Here is a 24,772-nt window from a genome sequence, read left to right as displayed (position 1 = left end):
ACCTCCTGGAGGGCATTGCAGGAACTTTTTTTTTTTCACCAAAGATGAAAGGCTGATCTGCAGGAAAATCCTGGACCCAATAAGCCACGAGATTTTCTGCAGTTACTATACTGTAATAATGGGTAAGTAGCACTTCCATCATGTACTTGTACTGTGGGGGTCTAGATCTGTGGATGTCTCCAGGGTATGGGAGCCCCTGAGGCAACACTTGTGGCAGACCAGACATTGTAAATGGGATTTCCAACCTTCTCCCCCAAACAATTAACCAACTGTATTTTAGAAAATTGGGCAGAATTGAATATTTTGACTTTTTTTTTTATTTTGTTGACAATGTAAAAATAATACTTGTATAAAAATGCATTCTGAAAGTGGTGAACAACAGACGGGGGAGACGAAATGTAAACCTGTCCAGACAGCGGCGCAGGGGAAAGAGAAAAAAAAAAGAGAAAAAAAAAAAGAGAAAAAAAAAAGAGAAGAGAAAAAAAAAGAGAAAAAAAAAAGGAGAAAAAAAAAAGAGAAAAAAAAAAGAGAAAAAAAAAAAGAGAAAAAAAAAGAGAAAAAAAAAAGAGAAAAAAAAAAGAGAAAAAAGGAAAGAGAGAGAGAGAGAGACTTAGGGGGTCCATAAGGTGAACGTTCCACTATATAGCAGGGTCTGGTACAGATTTTGGAGAGCACTAGTAATGCCTCTAATACTTTTGGATAGGAGTTATATACAACAGATCTGTATAGAAGTGTAACCTCTGATCCGCCATCTTGGTGCACCTATTGGACAGGACAGTCACTACTTCACGTTGAAGACGGATGAATGAGTGTTACAGTATATAAAGTTTATAAAAATAAGCACAGGATGGAATCAAACTCATCTTCTCATGTAGCCCGATATGAGGTGGCTATCGGAGTCACTATTCTCCGAAATGTCCTGTTCCTCCTCATAATCACTACAGTTCTCCTCATCTTCCAGGTCATCGGTGCCTAAACAGATGCCAACATTGTGTTGGTGCGGTACAATCCCAGCTTTGGCAGAGTCTTCTGCTACCTCTCGAGGCACTTCTTCTAGTTTCCCACGAGTCCAGACATTAGCAGGGTCGGCTATGGCAACAGAGTTCAGATTTATATTGAAGACCCCACTGGTGTTGATGGGCAGGTTGGAGGAGTCCTCTATGGCACCAGTGGTCCGTGCACCACCGGAAAAGCTTCCAAGTTCAGAGACAACAGAAGACGTCCCTTCTACTAGATGTCCCGCAGAGACGTCTTCCTCGGTGGAGCTGGTGGCTTGTCCACTTGACTCATTGGAGGACGAGCCACCAGAAGGAAGTTCTCCACTGGCCATAGTGCTGCTCCCGTCGCTGACTAGAAGAAGTCTCTTTCGGTTTGTATAGCCTTCTTCAAAACTTTTATTCTCGCTTTCCGACTTTTGCTCCGTCTCAGATTTTCGACTGATAATTTCCACAGTCAGAGACTCTGCCGGGGAGGGAACTTCACTTCTGTCTGTGAACGTACTCTCAGACGAGGGCAACGATTTCTTGAAGAGGAAGAAAACAGAATATGGTTTGGTTATGCAAAGGATAGACACTTGTACAATAGAATGAATGCCCCATCCGCTCTACGGATTCCACAAAGAATCTGCCCGATACTGTCTAAGGCTACATTCACACTGCCATATGGGGGATGTATATATGGCCCATGGATATAAGCCCTGTATACATCCTCCATAGACGGCAATGGGCACACGGGGCCAAACGGGAGTGGTACGGTGCAGCACACGCGCAGCACCGTACCATTCCATAGCCTGGAGAAAGATAGGACATGTCCCCAGAATACAGCGCCGTGCGCCATATATCACTATGGAGAGGGGCGGCGATGGTACGGGGAACACACCTTCGTGTGAATATAGCCCAATATATAGGACATAAGTCTGAAAGCCCGAATGCGGATAACGTGAACAAACTACAGCTGCTACACCTCCATGACTCACCACACGCTGGTGGCGGGGAGCTGGGTAATGTGAATAAACTATTATAAAGTACTGAAATGAATCACAATGCTGACAAAGGCATCATTAAAACCAGCAGAGGCTATTGGAACCTGTCACCAGCTAAAAATCACATTCCTGGTGTCAGGTTTTCTTTTAAAGCAAATTTTCATGGTTAAAAAAGTCTGCCTTTGCCCATTTAACATTTCCCAAAAAAGTCCTTTATATAATATACAAGAAGCTACTATTACACTATTACTTTTCACATCCACATGTAGTTATCTAGTGTAAAACATTTTAGGCAAAGCCCTAGTGTTATCAAGAAAACCTCCCTCCCGACGACCTTGACATACCGCTGGGACGGGTCACTTTGATGCGAGGCCATGAAGCGGTGAAACACTCAGAACGCGAGATATCTATGAAATGTTAATAATTATAATCTGCAGACAAACTCCGCAGCCTCCACAATAACGAAGATCTCTTTCATTGCTGAACTGCATCCGAAATTAAAATAATGCATTAGGTTTTAGGAAAAATGCACTACCAGCTCCTGTGCAGAGTCATGTGTGTCCATGGTAACAGACTACAAACCAACTGCAGCACTATACCCCTCATTGTCAGCACGTGTGTAAACGGGAAGTTTATACACCATTAAAGGAGTCGGCCCAAGTTCAGTAATTATCATAAGTTATTTCCTTTCCGCCACATGTGTGGGATGGGTGGATATACCGTTTAGATTAAGGTAGGCGCTGACCTGTTAGATTTATGTCCCCTACACGAATTAGTCTTGAACTAAGCTACAGTACTCACCACAGCCACTCAGTGTACTGACATTAAATCCAGGGAACCCCTTTTATTTCCGAAACAACGGAGAAAACTATGTCTCCTATACTGTATATGTGAATGCGACGTGACGACAGAGTGACATGGATGAAGGTGGGGGAGTATAATTATGGCACTTGTGTGTATGTATATATGCGGTGTATGTGTGTATGTATGCTGTATATGTGTTCATGTTGTATATACTGGATGCATGTGTGTACATGCTGTGTATGTGTGTGTGTGCTGTATATATACACTGTATATGTGTGTATGCTGTATATACAGGATGTGTTTGTATATATGCTGTATATGTGTGTTTATGGTGTATATACTGGATGTATGTGTATATATGTTTTATATGTGTGTGTATGCTCTATATACTGGATGTGTGTGTATGCTGTATATATACTGTATATCTGTGTGTATGTTGTATATACTGGATGCATGTGTGTATATATGCTGTATATGTGTGTATGCTGTATATACTGGATGTGTGTGTATATATGCTGTATATGTGCGTTTATGGTGTATATACTGGATGTATGTGTATATATGTTGTATATGTGTGTGTATGTTCTATATACTGTATGTGTTTGTATGCTGTATATATACTGTATATGTGTGTATGCTGTGTATACTGGATGTGTGTATATATGCCGTATATGTGTGTATGCTGTATATACTGGATGTGTGTGTATATATGCTGTATATCGGAGTGTATGTTGTATATACTGGATGTGTGTGTATATATGCTGTATATCGGAGTGTATGTTGTATATACTGGATGTGTGTGTATATATGCTGTATATCGGAGTGTATGTTGTATATACTGGATGTGTGTGTATATATGCTGTATATTGGAGTGTATGTTGTATATACTGGATGTGTGTGTATATATGTTGTATATCGGAGTGTATGTTGTATATACTGGATGTGTGTGTATATATGCTGTATATCGGAGTGTATGTTGTATATGATGGATGTGTGTGTATATATGCTGTATATCTGTGTTAATCTTCATGTACAGACATTGTACTGCTGATCTATTCAAAGTTCCTTGAACACAGAAGTAATTAGGGGATATTCCCAATCCCCGGAGGCAGACGTTGTTCACCTTATGTGGTCATGTCATTATATAGCAGCGTTATAGATCAGCAGTTCTCTTTTCTTTTCAGCACCATGAAGCTATCTGCTATCCACAGAATAGGGGATAACCTACTAATTGGTGGGGGTTCAACTGCTGGGACCCCAACTGATCATAAAAAAAGGTTGTCTGATCTACCCCCACATGAACAGACATGAACAGATAGTTGCACATGCGCCGATGGTGCTGATGGAAGTAGCTAAGAGCTGTGATGTGCTCTGCTCATTTGGGGGGGGTACATCAGACGACCATTTTCATGATCAGCAGTGGTTCCCCTAGCAATAACTTATCACCTATCCAGGTGGTACACAACAAACCCCCATTCTCAAGATCTAGGAAAGTCCCATAGCAGAGCCAGGGGATAACATCATGTTCCCAGAATACTCCTATAAGATCTGTATACTTAATGGGGGGGGGGGGGGGAGGGGGGCACCACCAGACTTTGGTGTAGCGTGAATCGGTCACCTCCCTTATACATCACTTACAAAAAGCAAACCATAAAACTATATACATACCAACACTTTTGGGATAATAGTCTTTGTCCTGCAGATATATCCCGTAAAGTCCAATCCAACCAGGAGCAGGACCAAACCGGCGAAGAGCAAGACTCCGCAGACTGCAGCCACAATGATGTACACTTTACTGCTCTCTGCGGGAACAAAATTAATGTTTTTGGATGATTTTTGAATAAAACAAACATAAAAAAATCATAATCTATTTAGGATCCGTCAACACCTCAGTGATGGCATCTAAGGACCTTGTGATAACCACAGGGGGCTACCAGATATTGTCTACTGACTGAGGGCTGAAGGCGATTCTCTGCCCAAAACTATTAATAACCTTCCCAAAGGCCAAGCACTTACCGCTCACATGGTATTCGGTGACTACACATTTCCATTCGGATGGTATTGAGGGTTTTCCGTTTAGCGTCGCACTTACGGATACGGACACGCAGTAGTTGGCGTTGGGCAGCAGGTTGGGTTGGGTAAACGTATAGTTGTCAGAGATCATCTCTTTCTCATAGGATGAGACCTGTCAATGATAAAGTATCCGAGTTACAAACCAGACTATTGCTAACATTAGGGCTGGATCCACATCACATTGTGATTCGCAACGTGTCTTTACGATGGAGGGCACAGACGTATTCCCTCGTGTACTGATACACTAATATGGATACAAAAGGTGAGGTGGTCGAAGGGGACAGTGTGACCGCCAATTTTGATCTGAAGAAGGTCATCACCTAATTTGTATCCTCTTTATGTAAATCAGAATGACAATCGCAATATTCTCGTATTGTCATTGCGGCTCATCTTTGATCTGCTACGTGACCCGTTGGATAAACCTGCCATTGATCCAGATAAATGGCCCCTCACCCATTACTTGTTTAGGTATAGGATACATCATTTTCCCTGTTTCGGAAATATAAGGATTCAATCTTAGTACGTGGTGAGTATTGCAGCTTAGTGCAAGATTAATTCGGAGAGGGGACATAAATCTAACGGGTCAGCTCCTCCCTTGATCTAAATGGATCCCACACATGGTGGGAATGGGAAATAACTGAACTCCTTTAACCCCTTAAGGACGGAGGGTTTTTCACCTCATTTCTCGCTCTCCAACTTCAAAAATCCATAACTTTTTCATTTTTCCGTGTACAGACCTGTGTGAGGGCTTATTTTGTGCGTAACAAATTTTACTTTCCCGTAATGTTATTTATTTTAACATGCCGTGTACTGCGAAGCTGAAAAAAAATTCCAAATGTGGAAAAATTGAAAAAAAAACCGCACGTGCGTCACGTTCTTGTGGGCTCAGTTTTTACGACTTTCACTCTTCGCTCCAAATAACACGCCTACTTTATTCTTTGGTTCGGTGCGATCGCGGTGATACCAAATTTATATAGGTTTTATTGTGTTTTAATACATTTTCAAAAATTAAACGAATGTGTACAAAAAAGAAGAAAAATTTTTTGCCATCTTCTGATGCTAATAACTTTTTCATACTTTGGCGCACGGAGATGTGTGAGGGGTCATTTTTTGCGAAATGAGGCGACGTTTTCATTGCTACCATTTTGAGGTCTGTGCGACATTTTGATCATTTTTTATTTCATTTTTTATGTTATGTAAAAAGGTGTAAAAGTCGCATTTCGGACATTTGGGCGCCATTTCCCGCCTCGGAGGTCACCGCCGGCCGTAACCGTTTTTATATTTTGATAGATCGGGCATTTTGGGACGCGGCGATACCTAATATGTCTGTGATTTTTACTGTTTGTTATGTTTTATATCCGTTCTAGGGAAAGGGGGGTGATTTGAACTTTTAATATTTTATTAATTTTTTTTATTTTTTAAACTTTTTTTTTTTTTTTTTTTTTCACTATCTTTTAGACCATCTAGGGTACATTAACCCTAGATGGTCAGATCGCTGCTACCATATACTGCAATACTTCTGTATTGCAATATATGGCATTTTTGCAGCACATTCATTACAATGAGCCACTGGCTCATTGTAACGAATCTGCAGCTGCCAGATCGCCTCGTGTCAAAAGAAGACACGAGGCTACCATGGCAACCGATCGCCGCCCCCCGATGACGTTCGGGGGCGTGGCTATCGAAAAAAAGATGGCGGCGCCCGCGCGCCGCCGTCTTTTAAACGCCGCCAGCAACTTTGCCGGCGGCGTTTAGGGGGTTAATAGCCGCGATCGGTGCAAGCACCGACCGCGGTTATTAGCGGTGGGGGTTTTGTGCAAAATGCAAAAACCCCCACCTCTGTATGAAGAGGACTCAGCCCATGAGCCCTCTTCATACATCCCTTATACCTAAGGGGTTAATGGTGTATAAACTTCTGTATACAAAGTGAACTGCCCCCCCCCCCCCTCCTCAAAAAAAAAAAAAAAGAAGAAGAAGAAAGCGGGCTACTTACCTCTGTCATGTACTTGATTTTAACTGTGCATATGAGGATTGGGTAGACCGTATCACTGACCAGGCTTAGATACTGCTGCTCTTCATTGCTCCACAGATGAGAGACCGGAGGTTGGATAGAAACTTGGATGCAGCAATTACACGCGACGATACTGACGTTCGGGGGACCTAGGATAGCTGGAGATAAAACACATCACACATGGCTTCATTACTTTCATCATCGGTCCAGTCATGGACTCCTAAAGAGATCAATTTTAGGACAAATTGGTCCTATGCTTTGTATAGTCATAGTGGTCGAGTCCATGCAATCACCGGTGGGAGGGGTTGTCTCCAGATTGTCATCCTGTAGATAGGTTTGATGATCTGACCGGTGGAGGTCCAACCCCTGGGAGCCACCACCAATCACAGGGTTGCGCCTCCTTTTATTCATGGCGTGGCGGGTCAAGCCCTGCAACTCAATTCATGTACAGATGTGCCAGAAATAGGCACAGCACCCGGGCGTCTCCGGTACCATCATATATTTTTGTGTGGATTGGGTGCTGTCACACGTTCTTGGACAGTTCTTAGAACGTTCTCGGTGTGTTTTTGTATGTTTACCATGCGTTTGGCTGGTTTGCATCAGTTTCCCTTCATTTCTGGAAGTGTAAGCAGCTGTGAACATACAAAGACGCGATGGTCCAAGAACGCACCGTGTGACAGCACCCTTAGGGCCAAAAATGTAACTTCCGACAGCCCCTTTAAGAACCCCTTTTTCTCTAGGCACATCTAAAACTAAAAACAAAAAGTAAGAAACTTAATCAGTCGCCAAACTGTTATCAATAAAAAAAATTTAAAAAAATGTTTCCATTACGTTTTTTTATATTTTTATAAAAACAAAACCTGTCAGAAAGTACCCCCTCCCCTCCCTGCTGTATATTTAAGCGTACCAGTAGGCTTGATAAATCCAGGTGGGGGAGCTCTCCCGTTTCCACTAGGTTTAAGTGTTTTTAAAACTTAAAAACCAAATCTGCTCTAAAAAGCAGGAGTATATCCTATTGTAAGGCATCTTTTTGCTTATCAATAAAGTTTTGTTGAAAGTAAAAAGCAAGACACCCTAACCCGTTCATCTCCATGGATGTCAGAAAATAAGCCCCCAAACAACAGAATGAAAAGGTAAAAATAGTTAATTTATTGCTTTTGGAAGGAGGAGCTTAAAAAACAGCTTGGTGAATGGGCTGTTTCCTACATCAACTTACTGTCTTGAATTGGAGTCATGTTGACAGCTCCGGAAGCTTTTGGAGATTCTCGGTCGGTGAAGCTTCGGACATGTACTCTGTAAGTTTGTGTGATACTGGGGAAGTACTTGGTCAGGTCGCAGCACCGCTCTGTTATATTGGCGCAGTCCTTGACCGTCACATTCTTCTGGCTAAGAAAGCAAAGAAAATTCAGGTAAGTACATTAATAAAACTGCTTGGTCGTAGTATTTATTAACCCCACGCTAACTGCCCGGAGTATCTACAGTCACCGGGTGTGCTCTGCAACCGCTTGGCTTGTCTACAGTCACCGGGGTGCTCCATAGTGCCCAGCATGTCTACAGTCACCAGGTGTGCTCCGCAACCACTTGGCTTGTCTACAGTCACCGGGTGTGCTCCGCAACCACTTGGCTTGTCTACAGTCACCGGGTGTGCTCCGCAACCACTTGGCTTGTCTATAGTCATCGGGTGTGCTCTGCAACCGCTTGGCTTGTCTACAGTCACCGGGGTGCTCCATAGTGCCCAGCATGTCTACAGTCACCAGGTGTGCTCCGCAACCACTTGGCTTGTCTACAGTCACCGGGTGTGCTCCGCAACCACTTGGCTTGTCTACAGTCACCGGGTGTGCTCCGCAACCACTTGGCTTGTCTATAGTCATCGGGTGTGCTCCGCAACCGCTTGGCTTGTCTACAGTCACCAGGTGTGCTCCATAGTGCCCAGCATGTCTTCAGTCACCGAGTGCACTCCGCAACCACTTGGCATGTCTTCAGTCACCGAGTGCACTCCGCAACCACTTGGCATGTCTTCAGTCACCGAGTGCACTCCGCAACCACTTGGCGTGTCTACAGTCACCGGTGCGCTCTGCAACCCCATGGCTTGTGTACAGTCACCGGGGTGCTCCATAGTGCCCAGCTTATCTTCAGTCACTGGGTATGCTCCGTACCACCTGGCGTGTCTACAGTCACCAGGTGTGCTCCATAGCGCCCAGCGTGTCTACAGTCACCGGATGTGCTCCATAGCGCCCAGCGTGTCTACAGTCACCGGATGTGCTCCATAGCGCCCAGCGTGTCTACAGTCACCGGATGTGCTCCATAGCGCCCAGCGTGTCTACAGTCACCGGATGTGCTCCATAGCGCCCAGCGTGTCTACAGTCACCGGATGTGCTCCATAGCGCCCAGCGTGTCTACAGTCACCGGGTGTGCTCCATAGCGCCCAGCGTGTCTACAGTCACTGGGTGTGCTCCGTACCACCTGGCGTGTCTACAGTCACTGGGTGTGCTCCGTACCACCTGGCGTGTCTACAGTCACTGGGTGTGCTCCATAGCGCCCAGCGTGTCTACAGTCACTGGGTGTGCTCCGTACCACCTGGCGTGTCTACAGTCACTGGGTGTGCTCCGTACCACCTGGTGTGTCTACAGTCACTGGGTGTGCTCCGTACCACCTGGTGTGTCTACAGTCACTGGGTGTGCTCCGTACCACCTGGCGTGTCTACAGTCACTGGGTGTGCTCCGTACCACCTGGTGTGTCTACAGTCACTGGGTGTGCTCCGTACCACCTGGTGTGTCTACAGTCACTGGGTGTGCTCCGTACCACCTGGCGTGTCTACAGTCACTGGGTGTGCTCCGTACCACCTGGCGTGTCTACAGTCACCGGGTGTGCTCCATGAATGCCCAGTCTTCCGACAGTCACTGGTTGTGCTACAGTCATCAGATGTGCTACGTAACTGGCTATTGTGCCAACAGTCAACGGGTGGTACCTAACTGCCTGGTGTGCCTACAGTGTGCCTAGTTGTTATTAGTTATCAGTTATAACCAGCTCGTGGTAACCCATCGTGGTTTCCAAGTTGCTTGGCGCTTTTTTTGAGAAGGAAAAAAAAAAAAGAAAGTCTTCAAAATGTGTGTGAACGCTAGCACTACATGTTCGGATGTTGTCCCATCAAATTATGCCGTCCTCAATCATATTTCACGATATTTCATGATAGTCTATGGAGATGAAGGAGGGTTAGGAGTGAGAAGGAGCTGAGAGAGCAGTGACTGAGGGTGCTGGAGCTAATAGTAAGTGCTTTATTCTACCAAGTTCTGAACGTTGATGCTGATGAGAGAGAGAGAATTATGGAACAGATTCTACTCCATTTCCTATGTGCAGTGTATGGGAGACATGACAGCAGCCGGTCTCCAACTACTAGCACAGAGACAACTGAGAATTAGAGATGGAGACTGCAGAGGGGAAAACTGCTAAAAATCCAGAATACATATAACATTTCATAAAATAAGTGCTACTCCTCATGCTCATTTTTATCTTACCGATGTTATGGACATGAATTGCAGTTGTGAGAATCAAGGTTCCTCTTGTTGGATCTTGCTAATTGCTACAGAGGAGGAGGAGGAGGAGGAGGAGGAGGAGGATGTTTTCCTGATACTACAAGGACGGACACATCATTATGCTTGAGCTATTATTTTATTTTTACTGAAATTCTCTATCCAGGTGCGATCACTCAAGGAGAACAAAGACTAAACGTTGTAGCGAGACTCTTAGAATTTAAAGGGGAAGTTTCAACTAGAATTTTGCTTCATTATTATTGAAAACCAGATGATTCATATACATTTTTTGAATCTGTAAAATTTTTTTTTTTTTTTTTTTCATTTTAATTTCAGTTTTTGTAGTTTTTTTTTTTACTGTGGTCAAGTTTCCTGACCAAAATCAAATCATCCCGTGTGGAAATGACTCCTATGGGATAGCATAGTGGAGGTCATGTCACAGCTCACATTCATCATCCCCCATCATCAGCCATAGATCCAGTGCTAAATGTTAGTAGTGTTACTCGTCATTGGAGTCCGTGATGATAAGGAAATGACTGATCTCCACAGAACAGGAAGTGTCCGCCTACTGTAATGGTGGCCAAAATTAAACCAGAACATTTCCGGAATTTTAGGTCGGTACAAGTATAAATCATGTCATAAAAAAAAAGGAACAAACAAAACAGACCCAACACCGGCGTCCGGGATCAGTCATAATGCTAATACTGGAAGGTTAAAGGGGTTGGGAAACAACAGGAAAAGTCAGACTTCTGAGGGTCACGGCTGCAGGAAAAAACCTCAGCGATTCCCAAAAACTGGGTCCATTCTCCCTCATACATATGGAGCGACAGATATCAACTATGAATGGAGCAGCAGGGAACATGCGTCTTACAGTAGGACCTCAACCTCAGGACTTTCGGAGACCCCGCAAAAAACAAAAAAAACCCAAACCAATCATCAAGATATGACATCAAGTAAATACGACACATCTTGCAGTTGTGGAAAATACTCATTAAATCCCAAAATACCCCTGAAAGAGCCTCTAGGCTATTTGCACAAGTTGCCGATTCCCTGCCGATTTTGGTGAAATGATGTCAGATCAGATGAAACAAAACAGGTTAAAAAAAATGCATGACGAAAAAAACCACACACAATAAAAACACAACACTAAATAGATAAATCCACTTGAAATCTGCATTAAAAAGTGCATATTTTATGAGGTTTTCCATGCAGATTTTAGCCTCAAAGGGAACCTGTCACCCAAATTTACCCTATCAAACAACTAGTCCCCTCAGGTAGGGGATGAAATGTCCTTTCTAGAATTCTCTCTTTTTTGTGACATCTTAACTATTTAACAAAATCTCCTCCAAGGTCTTGTGAAAATGAGCAGAGCAGAGTCATATTTTGCCTGAGATAAGTCAAGTTTATCCTTGCCTTTCCCTGCCAGGCGTTTCTGGAAAAATTTTCGTGTTATTGACAAGACCAATTGTGGCCGTCGGATTCGGAACAACCATGGAATTTAAAAAAGAATGTGTGTCGCAAGATCAGCACTTACATGCACCGGGAAGAAGTAGGTGAACTCCGGCGGACCTCAGTGGTGGACATCGGGCGCACGGACCTTAGTGAATCCCGGCAGACCCGAATTAGCGTCTGACAACGCGCTGCGGGATCGCGACTGGACCGTGTAAGTAAATGTGCCCCAATAAGTCAAAGTGTGCGGATTTATATGTACCTCAACACACAACAAGAATCAACAAGAATTTACATGCTAAAGCAAAAGCCATGCGTCACTGGCTATAGAGATGTCACCCTGTGACGATACAAGAGGCACTTCCTTGGCAAGGAAAGGGTTAAAAGCTGCCTCTTTTTCTTCCATTAGTATCTCAAATCATACATTTTATGGTGTCCTATTAAAAGATAATCTAGTCTTTCAGATCACGTCAGGCTTGTGGTCCTGTGATCTACAGAACCGGGAGATACAAGCAAATAGGAGGGAACTGGATCTTTATCTGCAGCTCACACTCCCAACTCAGTATTTTACTGCCTGTGTCTCTCGATCTGTAGATCACAGAACCACAAGCCTGATGTGATATGAAAAATTACATTCTTATCTTTAATATGACACCAGCACCACATTTCCAGGTTCTATAGAACCGAAAATAGAGCATCTGAACTAACACTAGCCCCTCCAGATTCTAAAGGTGTCTCATTTCAGGCAAAAAGTGACTCTTCTTCATTTGCATATAACTTTGGAGGAGATTTTTTTTTTTTTTTTATAGGTAAAATACAAGAGAGAATCTAGAAAGGACATTATATCCACAACCTGAGGGGGTTCCAAGTTAAATAGGGCAAAATCTGGTGATGGGTTCCCTTTAACCCTTTAACCCCAGCTCTGCAGAAAGCCCTAATTCCACATGTAAACACAGCTTTAATAAACTTATTTCCAACTTACTACATTTGAGAATACAACACGTTATAGTAGATGAGAGACTCGTTGTTGGGATCTTCCCAGGTCAGGACATGCTTGAAATTTTCGGAGGAGAGTTTAAGGTTCCTTGGAGGAAGTAGAGCTGCGGAAACTGTAGGATGGGTAGACAAAAAAAAAAAAAAAAAAAAAGAAGAGAACAATATATCAAATATTTTTTTTTAAAGTTTCAAAATTTTTATAAAATTTTTCTTCTATAGGAACACATTAAGCCTTATGAACCTTCCAAACAAGGCCATAAACAATCCCAGGGGGGTCTATAATAACGGATAGGGTTATGTGCTGCCATGTGGATTCCTGCAGAATCTTGCGCCATATTAACGGTCAAGTTTCCACTTACGGCTCCAAGTCTTGAGGTTCTTAAGGAATCGCTGGAGCTCCGCCAGTAGCTGCACTTCATGGTGGTGGTGTGGGGGGGATACCGTTTAATACTTATAGGGGCAGATTTACTTACCCGGTCCATTTGCGATCCAGCGGCGCATTCTCTGCGCTGGATTCGGGTCCGGCTGGGATTCACTAAGGTAGTTCCTCCGACGTCCACCAGATGGCGCTGCTGCGCTGAAGAGCATCAGAACGCGCTGGAGTACACCGGGCCGGGCTGAGTGAAGGTAAGCGCGTGCCAAGCGGCAAATTTTTTTTTTTTAGATGCGGTGGTTTTTTCCAAATCCGTCGGGTTTTTGTTCGTCCACGCCCCCCGATTTCCGTCGCGTGCGCCAAAATCCCCGGGCAATTCAGGGGAAATTGGCGCAAATCGGAAATATTCGGGTAACACGTCGGGAAAACGCGAATCGGGCCCTTAGTAAATGACCCCCATAATGTCCGAGATGTTCCGGAGGAAGGGCCTGATATATATTAATATAATTGGTTCAGAGACATTTTGCAGGATATCAAGGAAATCGGAATTTCCTGATGTGACCAGAAATACTTTAGTCGTTCGCTAACAATACAGCAGGACATCCCAAGAATTTCTGATTCATCGTGCCCATCATTGATAGCCTGGGAAGAGGGACGATATTAAAGGGAACCTGTCATCAGCGATCCTTCCCCCACCACTTCCCACAAACCATACACAATACCATTTCGATGCCTCTATCCATGGGATAAGAGACACCGTTCTTCCAAAAAAAAAAAAAAAAAGACTTTTATTGATGTCCTCATGAAGTCATGAAGGTGGGGAGCTCCAGCATACAGTCAAGCTACGCTGTTTGCTCTGTGACTCGCTGTAGAGAATTCCCGAGAGAGGGGGGGGGGCACGAGTTAGTTGAGGAATTCTCTTCAGCGACTTCCATGGACGGCATCTCTCTCACAAGTCCCTGTGGAGGCAGAGTAGCTTAAAATCTATTAAAACAGAACAAAGCTACATAGATTTCCATATTTTTACTGAACCGCTGAGTATAAGGGATGTGTCATTTTTAATTTCACGTCTGAATGCGCCACTGCAGGGGTTAACCACAAGGTTAACTGAGGTTCTCTTCGATGAGGAAGTTGCGATGAAATAAAGGCTGAGTATTACACCCACGCTCCTACTACTCATCTCACATGTATACACCTAGAGAATATATATATGAGAATAATATACCCCCCCCCCCCCCCCCCCCAGAGAAGCGGTTGAATAGGGACTGCACCTACAAGGTCATTCTCTATGGTTCCATCGTGTGCTGCCCGCCTTCTCCTTCACAAGTCTCACTTGTAGATATTCTAAAGATAAATCCGGAGGTTTACACCGAAAACTGCACGTTGAGAACATTAGCGCAGCGTAGGCTGGAAACCCATATTGTATAATATGGCTACACAGCAGCCGGAGATTCCCACAGACGTCTTATATACCGTATTTTTCGGACTCTAAGGTGCACTAAAAATCCTTTGATTTTCTCAGAAATCAAAGGTGCGCCTTATAGTCTAGTGCGCCTTATATATGAACCGTACTTACAGACAACACCTGCCTTGTACTGTGCACAGGTCTGCCACCTGCTGGTCATACATCCTTATAATCAGGTGCGCCTTATATATGAACCTAGACGTTTTAGCAGGCATTTATTGATGGTGCGCCTTATACTCCGATGGGCCTTATAGTCCGAAAAATACTGTATACTCATATTTTAGGCTATTTTTTTTGTCTATTCTTCTGCAAAATGATCGCCATACAGTCACTGGGACAATTCCCTTCCTGCAATCTCTACTAGGAACATCCACCTCCTTTCCAGGTTCTTGGGGGAAGGGACTAACGGTGATCAGATTTTTAAGGCGATGAGTTATACCGATTGTCTCTGTGCAGTAAGTGTAGCTCGGGCTGCGGTGCCGGACGTGCGCACAGTCGCTTGCCGCCGGCACTGAAGACTGAGCTACTGCGCAAGCGCAGAGTTCTGCCGGAGCGCAGGTACAGCAAAGGCTACTTGGGCGTATAGTAGCCTTTCCCCCAGTAGCCTCTCTTAGATAAACTGTAGATTAGGTTACGAATTGTTATAGTTTAGGGTTTAGGATGTTAAAGGGAACCTACCTCAGATGAGCTTAATAGGTAGATTCCTGTTGGTAGGTTTCCTTTAAGGTCTTGGCAGGATGATTGTTCATGGACATACAATCGCCCTGCCAGGACCTTTATCTTATTTTCATGAATTCATGGTCAGTAAGAGATCACATGACCCTCCATCTGCGGCCATTTATGATCAGGAATGTCTGACTGATGAGGTAAAAGACTTTACATGTCAAGAAAGCCGAGCCGAACTTTCTGTGTAACAAATTGTCTTTCCTAGTGATGGTATTTAATATTCCATAACATGTACCAGGAAGCTGGAAGAAAATTCCAGTCACACACATTTGCGCTATTTTCCTTTGGTCCCTATTTTTTTGGCTTTCACTGTGCGCTCCAAATGACACCTCCCACCTACCAAATTTATATAGGTTTTATTATGTTTTGGTAGAAAAATGTAAAAAAAATCTTTATTTTGCCATATTTTGAGGCCAATCACTTCTTCATATACTAGTGTCCGGGGCTGTGTGTGGTGTCATTTTTTGAGGGACGAGATGTCGTTTTCATTGCGACCATTTTGAAGACGGTGCAACCATTTGATCGCTTTTTGTTAAAATTTTTACGGGTTTCAAAATGGCAAAAAAGTGGCGATTCGGACATTTGGACGACACTTTCCGTTATGGGGTTCAACGCCGGGAATAACCAATTTTTATATATTTTGCTACAGCAGGCATTTTTGGGATGCGACAATACCTAACGTGTAAGGATTTTATCTGTTCTAAGGAAAGGGGGCGATTTGAGCTTTTAGGTTTTTATTCATTTTTTTTTTTTTTAACTGTAATTTACTTAAATCCTAGAGGATCTGATGGATCCTGCCGTACATTGCAATAATACCGTACTGCAGTATTTGGGGATTTTCTTGATGATCTATAAAAAAAGTGAGACCATGATTAAGCATAGGTCTGATTTGTACCGTTCCTACTTTGCTGTACCATGGATTTTAAAAGCTTGAAAATAAAGAATCACTGATTTTATCTGCATCTCCCGTGAAAGTGCTGGATTTGTTTCTGGATGTTACACATCTATAAAAGTGTGGTACACGGTTATAGATTGTGCTTAGTGACATGTCTGGGAGTCTCACCTAGGCCCCTGGCTGTCATAGCAACGGATCGCCGCCTGCCGATGATGTCATGGGGGCCATGATCCGTGACCCCTTTAAGGCTAAAATAGACATGGACTGTGTGTGACCATGTTTCCTGGACCAACCAAAGTGTAGAGGACGTGCATTATAGTGATATATGATGTAAGGAGTCCCTTCTTCCCTGTAAAATAGCAGCCTTCATCTGTAATAATGATTACAGTTCGGCATTACCATTACTTAGGGGGGGTCACAGTGGTCAGTCCACGTACGGTCACTGTCCCACGAATGAGTCCTTAGACTGAGGTGGCTGATTCTATCAGACCCCCTGAGTGTCGGGGCTCTCCTACATGTTCCTGCTGATACTTGTGAGAGTCATGAAGAAGATCTTTCTCTGCTTTCTATGTGCAGTGTATTGGAGACCACATAGCGGCGGGTCTCCACCAACAACCAGTGTATGGGAGACCACACAGCGGCGGGTCTCCACCAACAACCAGTGTATGGGAGACCACACAGCGGCGGGTCTCCACCAACAACCAGTGTATGGGAGACCACACAGCGGCGGGTCTCCACCAACAACCAGTGTATGGGAGACCACACAGCGGCGGGTCTCCACCAACAACCAGTGTACGGGAGACCACACAGCGACGGGTCTCCACCAACAACCAGTGTACGGGAGACCACACAGCGACGGGTCTCCACCAACAACCAGTGTACGGGAGACCACACAGCGACGGGTCTCCACCAACAACCAGTGTACGGGAGACCACACAGCGGCGGGTCTCCACCAACAACCAGTGTATGGGAGACCACACAGCGGCGGGTCTCCACCAACAACCAGTGTACGGGAGACCACACAGCGACGGGTCTCCACCAACAACCAGTGTACGGGAGACCACACAGCGACGGGTCTCCACCAACAACCAGTGTACGGGAGACCACACAGCGACGGGTCTCCACCAACAACCAGTGTACGGGAGACCACACAGCGACGGGTCTCCACCAACAACCAGTGTACGGGAGACCACACAGCGACGGGTCTCCACCAACAACCAGTGTACGGGAGACCACACAGCGGCGGGTCTCCACCAACAACCAGTGTATGGGAGACCACACAGCGGCGGGTCTCCACCAAACAACCAGTGTATGGGAGACCACACAGCGATGGGTCTCCACCAACAACCAGTGTACGGGAGACCACACAGCGGCGGGTCTCCACCAACAACCAGTGTATGGGAGACCACACAGCGATGGGTCTCCACCAACAACCAGTGTACGGGAGACCACACAGCGACGGGTCTCCACCAACAACCAAGAATCTTAACATTGCTACAAAAATATAGACTATAGTTCAAATCATTGACCAAAAAAGAACAGAGTAGGGAAGTGTGGATCTAATTTTTTTTTTTGGGTATAAATGGACGTGGTCATGTGAATTCCTTTGAAGGTCTTTTCACTGTATTTGGGGAAGTGGTTCCTACGCACCATGCACTGTGTCAGCATTGATCCCATGTGTACTGGTCATAGCACTAAGACTATGTTCACACTGTGCATTCATCGTCAGAGCTTTTTTACTGTGTTATTTGTGATCTGGATACAAATCATAAAAAAACAACCCAACCTTCCTACATACCGGTAGGTCCTGTAGTACTCACCTTGTAACATAAGATAGCAGGCTAGTAACACAGCTCTGGGCTCCATGGTACCACCTGCCGATTAAAGGCAATGCCACATCCTGTTTCTCGCCTCGGTGTGAAAGCTGCACGAGAAAAATAAAACCACAAATAAAATACATGACATAAACGATGGAACGGAGGCCATAGTACGGCAAAACAAGATGTCACATCAGCAATATCAGATTGGTGGGGGCCCCGGCACCTCCATAGCTTAGCAGGTTGTCCCAAGCTTACATGTTATCCCCTAGCCACGCCCATGCTGCACCGAAATGCTCATTTGCATACACACAGCAATGCGTGTGCGTTCAGGACACTGCTCTTCACCTCGTTTATACAGGATTATCACCCAAAATAGAACTTGAGCATACAGACAAGGGATCGGGGAACAATATCTATTTGTTAAAATAAAAACTTTATAAATGAGAAATGGGGGATTTCTAAAGACTTTACGAGGTTAAAAAAAAAAAATGAAAAACAATCAGTTGCAGCTCCCATGAAAAGATTTTTACTTCATAGAAATGGTTCACACTGTGCTAAATTAGTAAAAACCTGAATAAACTGTACGTTTGGTTTAGTCATAATCCCACTAAGATGGAAAGGGGAGACCTAGCTGCTGTGACTCACTGCTCCCCCCTCCCTTCTCCACAGACTTCTATGTAATCTGACACCTCAGGGAGCTTCTGTCCTTCTTAATAGCAAAATGGAGTTCAGAAGAGTGAAAAACTAGATGAGGAGGGAGGGAGGATGTTAAGAGGCAAAAGTAAGAGGAGAAGGAAGCTTGTCCTTCTTCCAAATTATCCTGTATTCACATGAGCGTATGGGGTGGGTGGTACAGCATGACAATTTGTGGCCGTATCATGGCCCCCACATGGAAGCCTAAGGCACCAGGTCATGGTACAGTGAGAACATAGTGACTGAGCCGGACGACCACCGTGCAAAATACAGGACTATATTTTGCCATCTTACAGCTTTCGATGGAGAGGTGAGGGAGAAGAGCGCTCATCCCTCCTCCTCCCGGCCGTGTGCATGAAGCCTTAGGCCACTTTCACGCAAAACCTCTGTGCACAGACTCGGGAGTGTAGGTCCATTTTTACATTGTGCTTCTGACCCATTTTTTTGTTCTCTGTCTGCAAAACTGATCCGAGTGTCCTCCGTTTTTTGCGGATCCGTAAATGATATCATTGGCTTCTTTCCTCAATTTAACCCTGGTCATGTGATGATTTTCGTGTGCCTTGTGTCCAATCAACAAAAAGCAAAAACAGTCAGCAAAAAACTTATAAACCTGGATGTAAAACGCAAAAAAACCGTGGGACCCGACCCAAGACCTCAATGTGTGCCAAAACATCCAAAAATAGGACAGGACCTGAGATTACAGTGAAACAAACAGAAAGACAACCTAGGAGGAAGCGAGAAAAATGCAGTCGAGCAGGAAACACCTGAGGAGCGCCACAGGGTCGCCAGAGGGAACCGGTTATGAGGTTTTAGGCCGACAAGCAGTCCTGTTATCCAGGACTGTGATAGGATCACTAGGATGTCCTTCTATATTCTGGGAGATTCAGCATTACACAGACAAATACAATACAAATGACCCGTGAGGAGTCATGGGGGCGGAGCATATCCCTCTTAGCCAAAATAACATCCCATAGGCCAAGTACATCATCATAAGATACCTTTAGAAGTTTCCACCAAGACTGGTGATGCTGTACCGGTACTATGGGACATCACCCGGGCCAGGGGGGGGGTCATCCTATTGTGACTCCTTACAGGTCATTTGTACACAGGGTTCAAAGATCTGATTCTGTGTAATGCCGAATCTCCCAGAATATATAGCAATTATGTCCTAGGTAGGGGATAGTTTTTGGACCCAGGTCCTCATACACAATCCCTTTAACTACCGTATTTTTCGGACTATAAGGCGCACCATCAATAAATGTCTAGGTTCATATATAAGGCGCACCGGGTTATAAGGCGCACCTGATTGTAAGGATGAATGACCAGCAGGTGGCAGACCTGTGCACAGTTCAAGGCAGCTGTTGTCTGTAAGTATGGTTCATCTGGACTATAAGGCACACATAAGGTGCAGGTTTTTTTGTGCACCTTATAGTCCAAAAAATATGGTATATACATATTAGGAGCAGCTTGTAGGACCTCCAATAAAGTTGAAAAGTGTGTAATGTATGAACATAGGCCTCTACCCGCACCATAGTATTCAGTTGCTTTACTTATACGTATGTAAGTGCTGCATTTCACAAGTCACACTTGTTGGCAAGAAAAAGTCTTATAGTGGGAATCAGGAGGATCCAGCACTACTAGACCCACTGCTGGAGATCGGGTGAAGCGCTGACACAGCACTTCATCGGATCTCGGAGAGCAGAATCTCTGCACTGCTCTCTCCTTCTCCCTACCCGTCCTGACATGGATATCATATGCATTACCTTAGAGTAATGTGACGGATCACATGCTTTCTGCATCACTACAAGGTCCTTAAACCCTTTCACATGGCCAGTAATAGGTCACAATGGACCAAAGAGAAAAGTTGCGCCTGTGACTGGTTATGAAGAATAGCTTTGTGTGTGTGATTGAATGTATGCGCATGTTTGTGGCCATATATACGTCCCTGTAGACGCAGCGCTGTACCATACACTGAAAACAATTGAGCATGATCCAGGGAACTTACCTCACTATGAAGAGGGGAGGAGTGAGAAGCGTGCTACGGCCTTGGATCCATGCCTCGCTATGAAGAGGGGAGGAGTGAGAAGAGTTTTCCGCCCGGGGATCCAGGCCTCACTATGAAGAGGGGAGGAGTGAGAAGCGTTCTACGGCCGGGGATCCAGGCCTCACTATGAAGAGGGGAGGAGTGAGAAGCGTGCTACGGCCTTGGATCCATGCCTCGCTATGAAGAGGGGAGGAGTGAGAAGAGTTTTCCGCCCGGGGATCCATGCCTCACTATGAAGAGGGGAGGAGTGAGAAGCGTTCTACAGCCGGGGATCCAGGCCTCACTATGAAGAGGGGAGGAGTGAGAAGCGTTCTACGGCCGGGGATCCAGGCCTCACTATGAAGAGGGGAGGAGTGAGAAGCGTTCTACGGCCGGGGATCCAGGCCTCACTATGAAGAGGGGAGGAGTGAGAAGCGTTCTACGGCCGGGGATCCAGGCCTCACTATGAAGAGGGGAGGAGTGAGAAGCGTTCTACGGCCGGGGATCCAGGCCTCACTATGAAGAGGGGAGGAGTGAGAAGCGTTTTCCGCCCGGGGATCCATGCCTCACTATGAAGAGGGGAGGAGTGAGAAGCGTGCTACGGCCTTGGATCCATGCCTCGCTATGAAGAGGGGAGGAGTGAGAAGCGTTTTCCGCCCGGGGATCCATGCCTCACTATGAAGAGGGGAGGAGTGAGAAGCGTGCTACGGCCTTGGATCCATGCCTCGCTATGAAGAGGGGAGGAGTGAGAAGCGTTTTCCGCCCGGGGATCCATGCCTCACTATGAAGAGGGGAGGAGTGAGAAGCGTTCTATGGCCGGGGATCCAGGCCTCACTATGAAGAGGGGAGGAGTGAGAAGCGTTCTACGGCCGGGGATCCAGGCCTCACTATGAAGAGGGGAGGAGTGAGAAGCGTGCTACGGCCTTGGATCCATGCCTCGCTATGAAGAGGGGAGGAGTGAGAAGCGTTTTACGCCCGGGGATCCATGCCTCACTATGAAGAGGGGCGGAGTGAGAAGCGTGCTACGGCCGGGGAGCCATGCCTCACTATGAAGAGGGGAGGAGTGAGAAGCGTGCTACTGCCTTGGATCCATGCCTCGCTATGAAGAGGGGAGGAGTGAGAAGCGTTTTCCGCCCGGGGATCCATGCCTCACTATGAAGAGGGGAGGAGTGAGAAGCGTTCTACGGCCGGGGATCCAGGTCTCACTATGAAGAGGGGAGGAGTGAGAAGCGTGCTACGGCCTTGGATCCATGCCTCGCTATGAAGAGGGGAGGAGTGAGAAGCGTTTTCCGCCCGGGGATCCATGCCTCACTATGAAGAGGGGAGGAGTGAGAAGCGTTCTACGGCCAGGGATCCAAGCCTCACTATGAAGAGGGGAGGAGTGAGAAGCGTTCTACGGCCGGGGATCCAGGCCTCACTATGAAGAGGGGAGGAGTGAGAAGCGTGCTACGGCCTTGGATCCATGCCTCGCTATGAAGAGGGGAGGAGTGAGAAGCGTTTTACGCCCGGGGATCCATGCCTCACTATGAAGAGGGGCGGAGTGAGAAGCGTGCTACGGCCGGGGATCCATGCCTCGCTATGAAGAGGGGAGGAGTGAGAAGCGTGCTACGGCCTTGGATCCATGCCTCGCTATGAAGAGGGGAGGAGTGAGAAGCGTTTTCCGCCCGGGGATCCATGCCTCACTATGAAGAGGGGAGGAGTGAGAAGCGTTCTACGGCCGGGGATCCAGGTCTCACTATGAAGAGGGGAGGAGTGAGAAGCGTTCTACGGCCTTGGATCCATGCCTCGCTATGAAGAGGGGAGGAGTGAGAAGCGTTTTCCGCCCGGGGATCCATGCCTCACTATGAAGAGGGGAGGAGTGAGAAGCGTTCTACGGCCGGGGATCCAGGCCTCACTATGAAGAGGGGAGGAGTGAGAAGTGTGCTACGGCCGGGGATCCATGCCTCACTATGAAGAGGGGAGGAGTGAGCAGCGTGCTACGGCCTTGGATCCATGCCTCACTATGAGGAGGGGAGGAGTGAGAAGCGTGCTACGGCCAGGGAGCCATGCCTCACTATGAAGAGGGGAGGAGTGAGCAGCATGCTACGGCCGGGGAGCCATGCCTCACTATGACGAGGGGAGAAGTGAGCAACATGCTACGGCCGGGGAGCCATGCCTCACTATGAAGAGGGGAGAAGTGAGCAGCGTGCTACGGCCTTGGATCCATGCCTCACTATGAAGAGGGGAGGAGTGAGAAGCGTGCTACGGCCGGGGAGCCATGCCTCACTATGAAGAGGGGAGAAGTGAGCAACATGCTACGGCCGGGGAGCCATGCCTCACTATGAAGAGGGGAGAAGTGAGCAGCGTGCTACGGCCTTGGATCCAGGCCTCACTATGAAGAGGGGAGGAGTGAGCTGTGTGCTACTGCCGGGGAGCCATGCCTCACTGTGAAGAGGGGAGGAGTGAGCAGCGTGCTACAGCAAGGTAACTTTGCCTCACTATGAAGAGTGGAGGAGTGAGCAGCGCGCTACAGCAAGGTAACTTTGCCTCACTATGAAGAGGGGAGGAGTGAGCAGCACGCTACAGCAAGGTAACTTTGCCTCACTATGAAGAATGGAAGAGTGAGCAGCGCGCTACAGCAAGGTAACTTTGCCTCACTATGAAGAGGGGATGAGTGAGCAGCGTGCTACAGCAAGGTAACTGTGCCTCACTATGAAGAGTGGAGGAGTGAGCAGCGTGCTACAGCAAGGTAACTTTGCCTCACTATGAAGAGGGGATGAGTGAGCAGCGTGCTACAGCAAGGTAACTGTGCCTCACTATGAAGAGGGGAGGAGTGAGCAGCGTGCTACAGCAAGGTAACTTTGCCTCACTATGAAGAGTGGAGGAGTGAGCAGCGTGCTACAGCAAGGTAACTTTGCCTCACTATAAAGAGTGGAGGAGTGAGCAGCGTGCTACAGCAAGGTAACTGTGCCTCACTATGAAGAGGGGAGGAGTGAGCAGCGTGCTACAGCAAGGTAACTTTGCCTCACTATGAAGAGGGGAGGAGTGAGCAGCGTGCTACAGCAAGGTAACTTTGCCTCACTATGAAGAGGGGAGGAGTGAGCAGCGCGCTACAGCAAGGTAACTGTGCCTCACTATGAAGAGTGGAGGAGTGAGCAGCGCGCTACAGCAAGGTAACTTTGCCTCACTATGAAGAGTGGAAGAGTGAGCAGCGCGCTACAGCAAGGTAACTTTGCCTCACTATGAAGAGGGGATGAGTGAGCAGCATGCTACAGCAAGGTAACTTTGCCTCACTATGAAGAGTGGAGGAGTGAGCAGCGTGCTACAGCAAGGTAACTGTGCCTCACTATGAAGAGGGGAGGAGTGAGCAGCGCGCTACAGCAAGGTAACTTTGCCTCACTATGAAGAGTGGAGGAGTGAGCCGCGCGCTATGGCCAGGTAACTTTGCCTCACTATGAAGAGTGGAGGAGTGAGCAGCGTGCTACAGCAAGGTAACTTTGCCTCACTATGAAGAGTGGAGGAGTGAGCAGCGTGCTACAGCAAGGTAACTGTGCCTCACTATGAAGAGGGGAGGAGTGAGCAGCGTGCTACAGCAAGGTAACTTTGCCTCACTATGAAGAGGGGAGGAGTGAGCAGCGTGCTACAGCAAGGTAACTTTGCCTCACTATGAAGAGGGGAGGAGTGAGCAGCGCGCTACGGACGGGGATCCATGCCTCACTATGAGGAGGGGAGGAGTGAGCAGCACGCTAGAGCCAGGGAACCAGAACCATACAGGTTATGCAGCTAAATATTAAGTTAAGGAAAACATCATTTCTGTCCAGGCCATTTTTATGAGTTGTTGGATGGTAAGCAATGTCTGCCTTTTATTTGTTCATTTCATAAAAATTTCATTGATTTTTACTTTTGTCGGATTCAAGTTATTTCTGTGACCATTGTGGGATTTTGTTTCATTGA

The 24,772-nt window shown here is 46.3% G+C and overlaps 1 protein-coding gene across 2 annotated transcripts in view; it reads right to left on the bottom strand.

Moving 5' to 3' along the window:
* Window positions 1-595: 595 nt before the first annotated feature.
* Window positions 596-24,772, bottom strand: part of LOC140119527 (interferon alpha/beta receptor 2-like) — a 31,751-nt gene continuing 7,574 nt past the window's right edge. For both annotated transcript variants that reach the window (XM_072138664.1, XM_072138666.1), the window contains exons 2-8: window positions 18,124-18,227; window positions 12,831-12,957; window positions 8,086-8,255; window positions 6,852-7,027; window positions 4,802-4,970; window positions 4,454-4,587; window positions 596-1,522 (exon numbers count right to left, since the gene is read on the bottom strand). In XM_072138664.1, the coding sequence (XP_071994765.1) occupies window positions 860-1,522; window positions 4,454-4,587; window positions 4,802-4,970; window positions 6,852-7,027; window positions 8,086-8,255; window positions 12,831-12,957; window positions 18,124-18,169 (1,485 nt within the window). In that variant the 5' untranslated portion in view covers window positions 18,170-18,227 and the 3' untranslated portion in view covers window positions 596-859. The remainder of the gene's footprint in view (window positions 1,523-4,453; window positions 4,588-4,801; window positions 4,971-6,851; window positions 7,028-8,085; window positions 8,256-12,830; window positions 12,958-18,123; window positions 18,228-24,772) is intronic.

The sequence above is a fragment of the Engystomops pustulosus genome, chromosome 2, assembly GCF_040894005.1.
Source record: "Engystomops pustulosus chromosome 2, aEngPut4.maternal, whole genome shotgun sequence".
NCBI classification, from domain to species: domain Eukaryota; kingdom Metazoa; phylum Chordata; class Amphibia; order Anura; family Leptodactylidae; genus Engystomops; species Engystomops pustulosus.
Note: the sequence above shows the minus strand (reverse complement) of the source record. Positions and strands in the feature narration are given on the sequence as shown.